This window comes from Panthera uncia, chromosome B4 (genome assembly GCF_023721935.1).
Source record: "Panthera uncia isolate 11264 chromosome B4, Puncia_PCG_1.0, whole genome shotgun sequence".
Lineage (NCBI taxonomy): Eukaryota > Metazoa > Chordata > Mammalia > Carnivora > Felidae > Panthera > Panthera uncia.
The window spans coordinates 53,861,834-53,874,459 of record NC_064809.1 but is presented as its reverse complement, the minus strand read 5'-3'; the positions used below and the strand labels follow the sequence as shown (position 1 = coordinate 53,874,459).

Below are 12,626 nucleotides of genomic sequence, written 5' to 3'. Positions count from 1 at the left end.
TTCTCCGGATTTGCCAAAGATCTCAAAAACAAATTACCTAAGGAAGAAAAGATGCAAGTAAAAATCTTTAAGTAGAATAGGAAAAATCACAGAACCATTCCAATGGAGATATTCATCAAAAACTATATATAAGGTACAATCAGCAAGAGCCCACTTAAGAATTATACTGTGAGAAACTTGATTATAAACTTACTGGGATGGCTCCAAATGACATTTTTTTTATGGTGACCTAGATGCCAGGGACAAAAGGATATGACGTAAACTTAAGGAGTGGGGCCACTTATGGTTTACTTTGGAAAAAAGATCTGGAAAAAAAAAGAGGGAGAAAGTTGTTGGCTTGATTTTATAGTAATACTGACTATTAAACAAGCCAGGAAGAAAGTCCATTAAGTTGTATTTAGAAATGAAGAGATCACTTGAGATAGCATAGCTCTATAATTAAAGACACATTACAGGGTTATAAATCAGCTGGTGGAGATATGGAGCAAGTTAGAGTGTGGACAGAGCAAATGCAGTTGTGAGGTTGAACAGTGGCCAGTAAAAGCCAGTATGAACCATGCACCTGTCCAGAATCGTCACCTGGTGATAGAGGGTGGTTACCGCCACCTAAGGAAGGGCAGGCACCTGAAATTCATCCAAAAGCAGGGAGAATCACACTATGGGGAAAACAGTCTCTTGTTCACTTTGTTGTGTGGCAGGATCGAGTGTTTGCCTAGAGCACCAGTTCTCAACCAGGGCCCAGTTTGCTTTCTGGGGGACATTTGGCAACATTTAAAAATGTTTTTGGTTGTCACAGTGGAGGGGCAGGTGCCTCTGGCATCTAGTGGGTAGAAGACAAGGATACTGCTTAGCATCCTGCAGTGCAGCCCCCACAACAAAGAGTTGTCTAGTCAAAATGTAAATAGTGCCACGGTTGAGAAAGACAAACCTAGAGCCAAAGCAGATCAAGCAGGCAGAGAAGGATGGCAAAACAAAGTATCCTGTCACTGAGCTTTGGACAGAACTGTCAGTTTAATAAGGGGTAAGGGGGAAACAAAAGAATATGTTAAAAGGATAGCAATGAAAACTACAACAAGGAGAAGGAGTTAACACTTTTAGCTGACTTAAATGTTATCAAAAATTCTAGCTTGGATGACAACCATTATCTTCATCATAATATTAAGCAAAATAAACTAGCATCATTTGATGTTTCCTCCCCCAGTCTCCAGCCCTCACCCTGATCTGATCCTTAACAAGTATTCAATAAATATTTATTAGATAAATTAAACTAAATTCACATATACTTAAACCAAATATCAACATAATTTAAAATATTTAACTTGTAATGAGCTTAATACGTGCATTTACTTATAAGAGAAATGAGTAAAGATTTTTTTTAAAGCATCTTAGATGTTAAATCTTTTACTCACACAGCATGGAGAGTTGAACAAGAACCACATCTTCTGTTTCCCAATTTGATCACGTTACACATGAAGGAACAAGTCATCTTTATTTTTGTGTTTAATCACATTTGTAAGCATTAGTTTTCATATCATTAGGCAGAATTAAAGCTGATATGAAATTGTCTCCGAAAGAAGAAACACTATTCAAGAGACACTTTAGTTTTCATTCTTTTTTAACCAAGAATCTGGAGGCAATAGAGCCTTCTAGCAAGTATCCTGTATCACACATGTTGTGTAAGAGGCCAAAACAATAACAACAACAACCATGATCACTACCTAGAGACTGACCAGTAAGGGTTTATTAGTTTATTGATGTAACAGTCAAACTGCAATTTGTGTGTGTGGGTGTGTGTGGGTGTCAGAGAGGGGGAGGAAGCACATATACAGAAAGCCCTCAATTTACCAGATTCCAAAAGTCTGTGGGTCAGTTTTTTGGAACTCAGAATGCATTTTCCCGTAGAAACAAGGATATGGTTAGTTTCCCAAACTGTCCAGCAGCAGCTGACTTAACCCACAGTGTATCAGAAAGATACCACTAGTCCAGTTCCAAAGCCACAGGGACGAGGGTGTTCGAGGCAGAGGAGTGGAGAAAATGAAATTCTCCTCCCTTTCTTGAACACAGAACAAGTCTGAAGCAACCCTGAAAAATTGACAAAGTCTGTTCAGTGCACATTTCCTTTCTCTTTCTGTGTATTTTCTCCTCCTGGGGCTTCCTCCTAAACTTCTAGGCACCTAACTACCCTCATTTTTCATTTGCTTCAAAATTACCTACCTTCCTTCAATGCCTATTGAAGTCCTTTTCTTTTGTGCAGCTACCTTAGTGAGATGCTAAAGAAACTCACTCTGATTTAATAATTTATAATAAGAGGGGATGAGTGATAGTACTTGAACCAGTCTAGAACTGCATGCATTTTTAAAGGAAGATATTTTTTACCATGAATAAATCTTTAGTTAGAGAATTACAGGGAGTATATGAAAATGATGTAGAGATAGAAGAAGTAGCACTGGTGGAATTGCGCTTTAAGGTGGGAGGAGGTGTCCCTCTTTCTGGGGTCAGCTCCATTGTGTTGTTGCTACTTTTCCTGGCTTCTTACTGCCCAACACCTCTAAGCTCTGAAGCTTTACGAAGTACTCACAAGTACTCCTGTGTTAGGAGTTGTGGCTCTTCTACAGAGAGCCCGAGACTGACAAAGGTAACGAACGACTGGTACCTGTGGGTCACTGACTGGTACGTCAAGATCTTCCTGTGGTTGTGAGCTTCTTGAATGACAGTACAATGTTTGCTGTAGGATATGGAAGCGGACCAAACAACTTTAGAGAGGAAAACCCTCCGAAGAGCCATGTATTCGAGAGAGGCCAAAGCCCAAATGGAGGATGAAGATGAAGGTAGATCTTTCTTTTGTATCTGAAACATTTAAGTGGGATGTGACTGTTCTTCCTTGAACTGAAGCACGAGTGTGGCTGTGAAGAATAATGAGCCACTTTCCAGGGGGGAAAGACCTAAACCAAATACATAATACTGAAAATGAAAAGAAAAGGAGCAAAGGAAAGGTGTACATAATCCATCAACAGGCATCATGAGCGGTTTCTAAGTGTGTCTCAGGGTGTTTGTGCTGTATGAGAGAGAGCAGAAAGGAAAAGGCAGTATTTGTAAATAGATCTAGGCCCTTGTTCATAGAAGTTGGAAAGGTCTAGTAGAATGACCAAATCAAGCTATTAATAAAATGTCAGTCCTTCAGAAATAAACAATAAATAGGGAATAGGAAGAAAGTACCATTTTGAAATCCTTATATTTGAATCATTCAGTAAGTCTTTGTGGAGTTTTCATGACAATACAACAATGAAGAATAAGAGAATTCCACAAAAGCCGTTTGTTATGTTTCAGTTGTCTGGACCAATAAGGTACAGTAGAGAAAAAAAATGAGTTCCAGGAAAATTGAGGAATGAGATGAAATAATTACATTGCCTTGACATTTGTTGCCAAGAAGTTTATAAGATAAATTGCACTTAAGTCCTTAAGGTAAATACACTATACTTCATGTTTCCTATACAGTTTTTGCTTAAGACTGCATTTTTACAGGCCAATTAAGAAACAGAGAAAATTGTAATTTCAGGCCAAAGAACACCAAAATGTGCTACCTTTACATTTCAGATGAGAACTATTTAGTATTTCAGCAAATACTCATGGAGAGAATGAATGAATGAACAATGAATAAATTGATTTTGCACTTCAATTCCTTAGATTTAAAAATATTTTTAAAGAATGTATGGTGCTGTAAACAGACATCAGCCTCTAGAATTTTAAACCAGTTATTTCTAATGCACTCTAAATGTGGAGTCATGCCATGTTACTCTCTCCAGTGTTCCAGGGGTGGGTATATGGCTGGGTACTGTACCCTGGGCTTCCTGTGTTAATCCATTCTCTCAAGGATAAAAGAAGACAGTACTACTTTCTTACAGAATAAAATGAGGTAATGAATATTCAAAAGCCCTGTATGGTACATATTTCCCACTAGGTTGCTGTTCCAGGTCCTGGTCAGTATGTCCATTCCAGCCACCACACATTGAATCTACCTCTACCAAAGGACAGATTATCTGAGATCTGTTCATTTACTGCATCCAGCTCAAAATATTAGGATCTTTGGTGATGCTCAGTCTTCCCATAGTGTCCATTTTTAGATCTGTGTGGTCTGAACCTATAAACCAAAGACAGGTTATCCATCTTTCCTACCCACAACCTGCTCAATATACAGTAGTGGAATATATAAACAGACAACTGCAATGAAAACTATCTCTGGAAAAGGAAGTGATGGGCAATGCACAACAGCCCCTGGACCACACAAATAATCACATTTTGCCAATCAGGAAATGCCAAAATTCCCTGTCTTCATAATGAAGTGTGTTCTTAGGACAGCCATCTTGGAGTTGCCAGGTGGTTTAAACATCTGAGAGGAACTCCTTGCCTACTGTCCTCTGCCCTCTGGAAGGTTTCTTCTTGCTCATGCTCCTCCATGACTGCATCTAAAATGGGCCATAGAGACTATAGATTATGCCCTTTTGGGTATCTACAAATTTCAGAGTCTGTTTCCTTCTGGTGAAGTTTTATGAATCCAGAAATTTAGAGTACAAAAAATTGTGTTTGCATAACAGGGCTGTGGTTTTATTGGCAACACAATTGTTTCAGTAACCTTATAAACTTCTAGTCTACACTTCTGACAATTTGGTGTGTAATAAATTGGCAAATTATCTCATCTAGATATAGATGTTGTTTATTGCCTTGCCCATTCATTCATTCTTCACCATTTTTAAATGAAGTTTTTCCCTGCTAAGAGCATTCACAATTTCTAAGACTAACATTTGTATTTCTAGAATTTTGAGGCATATTTTTGTATGCTTTTTTTTGTAGGATGATACATATTCTATCTACTGTTGACTGAATAAAGCTTAAACTAATACTTTATTTGCAGAGGAAGAAGAGGAGGAAGATGAGGATGATAATATGTCCACTGTAATGAGGCTCAGGACTAAAATGCCGTGGAAAACCTGCTGGCGGTACCTTACTTCTGGAGGATTCTTCTTGCTCTTCCTGATGATTTTTTCTAAGCTTTTGAAACATTCAGTCATTGTGGCTATAGACTACTGGCTGGCCACATGGACTTCAGAGTACAGTATAAATAATACTGGAAAAGCTGATCAGGTATAATGAATTCTGTTTTTAAATCATCAAGGAAATAATGCTGAGATTAACAGTGACACCCTTTTATTTAGTTTGATATTAGAATCCCAAATGCCATAGGATTTTTATAATGACTCAGTAAGTTAATTAGAACAGGACCTGAAATAGAATGAACTGTCAAAATGGAATTTATTATGATAACTTTTGTGTTTCAAAGTTTACTGTAAGAAACATTTAATGATAATGTTTGGTTTTGGATTAGGGGAGGTATATGCACTCGTGTGTGTGTGTGTGTGTGTGTGTGTGTGTGTGTGTAACTTATACACAGCACTTTTGTTGTTGTTTTGATGGTATTGATTTTAACTACCTATGCCAATATATTAGCTGGTCATTCTGAGATTAGGGATAGGAAGGAGGAGCTCTACAGTGTAGAAAGCCAAGAATATTTCAAACCTGAAAACAGATTCTAATGTCTCATCTGCCCTTGGAAGAGAGTGAAGGAAATAGGTGGGGGACTTGGCTTTAGGGCTACGGTTGCAGTACTATCTTTAGTTCTCCAAAAACCGCTCTCCTTCAACTGCTTAAATTGACTCAAGATAATGAAGTTAAAGATAGTGTCTGACTTCGATATTTGGCATTCTAGTAAGAAAAAGCTGTGTCTTTTTGTGTGTTGGTTGTTTTTAGACCTACTATGTGGCTGGATTTAGCATACTTTGCGGAGCAGGTATTTTCCTCTGCCTTGTGACATCTCTCACTGTAGAATGGATGGGTCTCACAGCTGCCAAAAATCTTCACCACAATCTCCTCAATAAGATAATTCTTGGACCAATAAGGTAAAAAAGTAACTAATTTCTTACTTCCCCACATAAAATCATAAAAACATGCATCTTTAAGTGAAATGTGAAATTTTAGTGAGTTTGTTCAGTCTTTAAATAAGTGAATAGGGACCTTCTCATTTACTTGACTCCAAGATGTCCATTAGTTGCTTAGGTTCCAGATAGCTTAGTATTATTATACATCCCAATGTATGTGTATTATACATTCCAGTGTGTTGTTTATTGCCTAGATTCTTTGATACCACCCCCCTGGGACTGATTCTCAATCGCTTCTCAGCTGATACAAATATCATCGATCAGGTAAGTGCCTGAGTTACTTCCAAGTTCAAAAATAATTTTTTCAGTATAAGCAAAGTAACATTTAAGATAAACCATGTTTCTTGTTAGCCATAGAGAACATCTAAAACTTAAATGAAAGCCTATATGTATCTATATCAATATTATATGCATAAATGATTTCTAGAATCAAAACTTAAAGGAAACCTTAATTCAAAATAATTTATGTGGGAAGAGGATACTTAGGGGATCAGAATGAAATAAAGAAAAATAGCAAAGAATAAACTAACATATAATTTTTTATTAAAAAAGGAATAATTTTGTCAGTGTTGTATCTCCATTCATAGTAAAGTTCTTAAGAGTTTAATATTGATGCAGAGTGTCTTCCATAAGCAAAGGATAGAATGCCAAGGCGTCTTAGAGGTACTTTATTTCAATTAGATGGGCTCTTGCATGAGGCAATGGTGTGATATTTTAGAAAATATTGCAGAGATACCTAGTTTAGTTTTAGATCCTTATGTCTCTAGAAGTTGGTCCAGAAATTAAAGTCCTTAATCTCTAAAACTGGATCACTCCAAGAAGAGACCTCTTAGGTTAACTGGACAAAAGAACCCATCAAATCTAGCACTTGTCTTTTCTGATTTTTCAGAGTTGCTTTAGGAATAACTAAATTATCCTCAATTTAGAAAAAGAATGCTTGATGCATGCAGCTGACTATAAGTATGTTGAAAATGTTTCATGTTTCGTTGGTGTCAGTCACAATGCATCTAAAATTCTTCATAAGGAATGAATATGGGGAAAGAAGAGATAAAATAGTCCTTATTTGGACATGATTTTGCCACTTGGAGAGTCCAAGACAATGGGTACAATGAAAACCCAATTTGAAAGTTCAGAAGAGTGTCTACATAAGGTGTATAATAAAATTCAGTAACTTTCTCTACACTAAGTGAAAAATTAAGTGAAAAATAAATTCTATTCATACTAATGACAAAAACAAAATTAGAAACCTTAAATGAACAAAAGAGATCCAACAATCCCGGAAATCCTAAAAATCCTATATAGAGAAAGAGAATTTCCATTTCAGATACCCAGAAAACAGTATAAAAATAAAATACTCTGGTGATCACAGAAAACAAATAGATCAAAAGAACAAAATGGAGAACTCAGAAACACCAGCATATGGAGAGATTTAACATAGGATAAGTGTGGTATCTGGAATCAGTAAGAAAGGATTGTTTTTTTTTCAATAAAGGATGTTGGGACAATTAGCTATCCATAAAATACAAAGCAAAGACATGTGGAATAAAGATACCCATATAAAAACATAAAGCTATAAATAAAACGTGGGAGAGTAGTTTTAGAGTTTTGGGGTACAAAAGGGCTTTTTAAGTAAGACACAAAACTCTGAATAAGGAAAAAGGCCAACAGAAATGACTATATAAAATTTTAAATTTCTATTGAGCTAAAAGCATCAAAGACAAATTTAAAATATAATAGATTAAGTGGGAGAAAGCTGGTAACATATATAAAGCAAGAGGAAAACATCCGTAATCTATAAAGAGTATCTAAAAATCAAAAGGAAGGTAAATAATCCAATCAAAAACATGCAAAGGATATGAACAAGCAGTTACAGAAAATTAATGTAAATGTCTTACTGGAGAGAAATAGCTGTTTTTTTTAAAAGTATCAGCCATTCTAAAGAAAGAGATTTGTATATGGTTATGTGGGAAGATTTATAATCTATCTTGTCCAGTAAAATAAAACAAGAACACATGGACAAATAAGATTTATAGTATAGTGCCATTTACATGAAATTCCCAAGATAAATAGACTGATACACTGACTGATAAGTAGATAGGTAGATAAATGGATACTAAACTATGGGAAGTTAGTGAAGTTGGAGTGAAGACTTGCTTACAATGAAAAGATTCATATACTACTTTTGTAACTAGTTACATAACATTAATATAAAATGAATATTTTATTGCATTGTAACCAAAATTTTCTTTGAGCTAAAACATTTTCCTTTCAAACTACCTTCTTAATAGCACATCCCTCCAACTTTGGAATCTCTAACTCGCTCAACGCTGCTCTGCCTGTCTGCCATTGGCATGATTTCTTATGCTACCCCTGTGTTCCTGGTTGCTCTTGTGCCTCTTGGGGTCGCCTTTTATTTTATCCAGAAATACTTTCGAGTGGCCTCCAAGTAAGTAAAACAAAGTTCTGTTCATTTTCAAAAACCTATACATTTGATTTACTGTGATCCAGATTTGCTGTAGTGTTTTTCAAGATTAGGTATGGAATTTGGAAATGCAACCTATTTTTAACATGATGAAACCTATATTATGCTTCATTTGGAGATCTATTACAATTGTTTCTATAATTGGTTGTGTAAACCTTCCATAGCTCTGGATATATATTAACATGTGGATTTGACCTGTTGAGTTTTGAATCCACAAACTACGCCAAATTTTTCATTATATGGTCCTTTTGCTTAACATAGCATTGACAGAAAACCTGTAAGATCAAGGGTAAGTGATTTAATATTGTTCTATTCCACAAGTGGGAAAAAAGGGATAAAATATTGTAAAATGCTAAAATGCATTCTGTAAAAAACTAGAAGAATTTTAAAAGGTTAAAGTGGTAAGTCAGAGTGATGACCAGAAAAGTAGATAACCCTGAGTGTCTGATAGAAGGGCTATAACTTTAAGAGATTGGAACTTTTCAAATTGGATCATTTAACATGTACTTGAGCACCCAGCTGAATATAAATAAAAGTAGCCATGAATCTTAAATTCTTCTATTAATGTAAGATTTATCACTTGCTGAGATGCATCATAGTTAAATGAAATGTAGTACCAGTTGTTTTAAAATTTCCAGTTTAGTTTTGAAGTCTTGCTATAAATAGTAAATTTTATATCATTGCAATAATCACTTTATTTCAACAAACACTTATCAAGCATTTTTGTGTTGAAAAATAATTGTGTAAGCCATGTGGCAGATGAAGAGATCCACCTGACAAGAACCTGTTCTTGAGAAACTTAGAATCTGGAGAAGAAAATTTGTATATATATATATATATATATATATATATATATATATTAATCCTTGTATGTGGATTAAGTGCTGGAATAAGAAGGTAGATATTGAGTTTATTCAGTAAAATGAAAATATTTAATAAGACTTGAGTGCAAGGATGATGATGAAAATTTGGGGAAAGCAACAAGAAAGCCAAGATTATAGTTGGCTCTTGGGGTGCCTGGGTGGCTCAGTCGGTTAAGCGTCCGACTTCGGCTCAGGTCATGATCTCACGGTCCGTGGGTTCGAGCCCCGCGTCAGGCTCTGTGCTGACAGCTCAGAGCCTGGAGCCTGTTTCAGATTCTGTGTCTCCCTCTCTCTCTGCCCCTCCCCCGTTCATGCTCTGTCTCTCTCTGTCTCAAAAATAAATAAACGTTAAAAAAAAAATTAAAAAAAAAAGATTATAGTTGGCTCTCAATATATCATATAACATTTTTTAATTTAAAAAATATAGTTATTTCTCCCTAGGGGTTATGAGTTAGGGTTCTTCAAATGTTATAGATCTGTATTAAGTATTTTTTCATTACCAGCCTCATCCTATTTTCCTGTAGCAAATTTAGACCGAAAGGGCGAAGTTAGTCATCAGTTCACTCTTTCATTTCTTACAGTACTATTGCGGATGCTGCTTCCTAGAGGGGCAAAAAGTTTAATTACTGCATTTCTGCTGACTATTTCCAAATCTGTCCTTATCTTCTCACTATTAAATTAAATATTACAGTCATGTCTTACTTCAGTCACATATTCATTTGGCCTTATTATTGCCCCTTCACAATACAAATTGAGTGCAAAGGCCAGGCAAATATTCCTAGTCATTTATAAATTGGAATTGTGAATTCTGTTTATTTTAAGAAGGAATAATCTGTTATTAGCATTGGTAGTAAGTGACCAAAATATAGAGGAGATGATCACTTTTAAAGAATTAACACTAATAATGGATTATGAACCATACTTATTTGAAATTCTTTGAAAGTGAGTAAATATGGCCACATGACATTCAATTTCACAGACAAAAAAAAAAAATCCCTTCTAGATGTTGAGGCTCCACCAGACTCACTCATGTTGAAAAGCTCAAGCAGCTTAACAGACTGCTTTCTAAACACCACAAGGAATTAAAGTGGGAGACAGGAAATGTCATGGAATTTAGAATATCTGAAATCAAAGATCTAATGTGTGGTTAGCTCTGTAAGGAAGTGTTTCTTACAAGAATACAAGGTCAAGTTATATCGTCACCTGTTTGGTTTCACAAAATGTAGTCCTATAAACAAATATTTCTCCTTCCTAATTTTTTCCCTTCACAACAAACCTCAAATGTAGTGACCACCTGTTGTTGTGTCAAATTTACAAATAGCCACTTAGTTTTATGTTTAAAAAGTAGCAAATGACTCACATTCCTTCATATTCATTTTCCTCCTTCCCTCTTTCTTTTTCTTCCCTCCTCTGCATTTTCTAAAGTGAATAAATCCATTGTAGAAACTCGAAATAAATTTGCATTTGTTTGGAACGAGACAGGCTGCCCAGTATGGCCCAAGTTAATTGTTGAAGATTAAAGTAACAGTATAATTCAGTTGACTCTGGAAGGTGACAGTTGATGCCACAACTCTAAATCCTCAATCCCCCAAACCTAAAAACAAACAAAAAAAAAGTAGAAAAAAAGACTGAAAGAAAAAAGAAGGATGTTTTGAAACATATAGTATAACTCTTAGCCTATTTTCGAGAAATGCTAGCTTACATGGTTTAAGGAAATGTTTTCATGAGTAGTGTGCATCTTTGTGAAAGGGATGATCAGGCGTTTGTCTACCAAACATACATTGGATATTATATAGGTCCTTGGAGAACCTATGAATAAAAGTTCCATGAAGGCAGAGATTCAAACTCATTGTGGCCAAAGGCAAACTCATTGTCTTTTTCCTCAAATTGCTTTGTTCCGTGTCCCTCACCCTGACAAATAACACTGTCATCTGTCAAGTCTGCTAAGCCATATTTGACTCTTTTCTTTTACTCACCCTGCTACAACTTGCTGATTGTTATAGTTTAGAAGCCTACTTCTGGAAGACTATCTCACAATCCTCCCCCTATTTTAAACCCCACTAGTATCACAGTAATTCAGAACTTTTAAAAATCTCTGAGATAGACTCTCCAAACTCACTTTTCTCTTTCATCCATTATAGCCTCCCAAGTTATGTTGCTTAAGCACAGCCTGATGATTTCTAGTCTTCAGTGACTTTGTCCAGTCCACCCGAGATCTTCTACTGTCTAGTCCCACCTCTCCTTTATACAAACTTTCTCCACCTTAGCACTCACAAAGGACTCTGGACCCCAGCCAGACTGAACTTGCTAGGTTCTTTAGTCTCCTGTGTTTGCTCTTGTTCCCATTAGCTGGAATGTACTTCTTCTTGACTGTTTGGTTGAAGCCCTCCTCAAAGCTTGATGAGATTTGGCCTAAATTCTACCTCCTCAAAAAAAAATATTACCCATCTTCTAGGTATGAAATAATCATCCATTCCTCTGTGTCCCTACAGCACTTTAGTTGTTTTATCAAGCAAATGTTTGTTTGTTTGTTTGTTTGTTGAGAGAGAGAGAGAGAGAGAGAGAACACATGGATGTGCAGGCAAGGAAGGGCAAAGGAAGAGGGAGAGAGAGAATCTTAAGCAGGCTCCGTGCCCAGCATGGAACTCAATGCTGGTCTCCATCTCACAACCCTGAGATCGACCAAAGCCGAAATCAAGAGTCAGATGCTTAACCGACTAAGCCACCCAGTTGCCCTATGAGTAGTTTTTTTTTTAACAACACATATATTTGGCTTGGACAGAAATTCATTATGTACCCATATTTCTCTTCTTCTTTAGATTATAAGCTGTTAAAGTTTTTGTTAACTGGATTCTAGAAAAATAAGTTGCAACGACAAATAAAAACCTACCTGAGGATGAATACAGTAGTCTCTGAGCATGAATGCATAGGAAATTAATTTTGCACTTCTCTCTGCTCTAGGGACCTCCAGGAACTTGATGACAGTACCCAGCTCCCTCTGCTTTGCCACTTCTCAGAAACAGCTGAAGGACTCACCACCATTCGGGCATTTAGGCGAGTAAACATGTTTTCATTTTGTGGATTAAGCCATTACATCATCAACAAATATTTATCTACAAATAACTGATAACTGCTACCATTTTTTGTATGCCCACTGTGTGCATGGCAATGTTCTAAACTACAAGAATGAAAAATATGGCAATAAATGTTCAGAGTTAATTACCTAAAATTTTAACAAAAATAAAGAAAGAATGAAACAGCATATTGAGAAGACACTAGCTGTATAATGTA

At 36.1% G+C, this 12,626-nt stretch overlaps 1 protein-coding gene across 1 annotated transcript in view; it reads left to right on the top strand.

Moving 5' to 3' along the window:
* Positions 1–12,626, top strand: part of ABCC9 (ATP binding cassette subfamily C member 9) — a 129,034-nt gene that overhangs the window by 85,157 nt on the left and 31,251 nt on the right. Inside the window, exons 26-31 of the mRNA XM_049625176.1 lie at positions 2,732–2,828; positions 4,910–5,139; positions 5,803–5,951; positions 6,185–6,254; positions 8,279–8,436; positions 12,297–12,389. Coding sequence (XP_049481133.1) covers positions 2,732–2,828; positions 4,910–5,139; positions 5,803–5,951; positions 6,185–6,254; positions 8,279–8,436; positions 12,297–12,389 — 797 coding nt within the window. The remainder of the gene's footprint in view (positions 1–2,731; positions 2,829–4,909; positions 5,140–5,802; positions 5,952–6,184; positions 6,255–8,278; positions 8,437–12,296; positions 12,390–12,626) is intronic.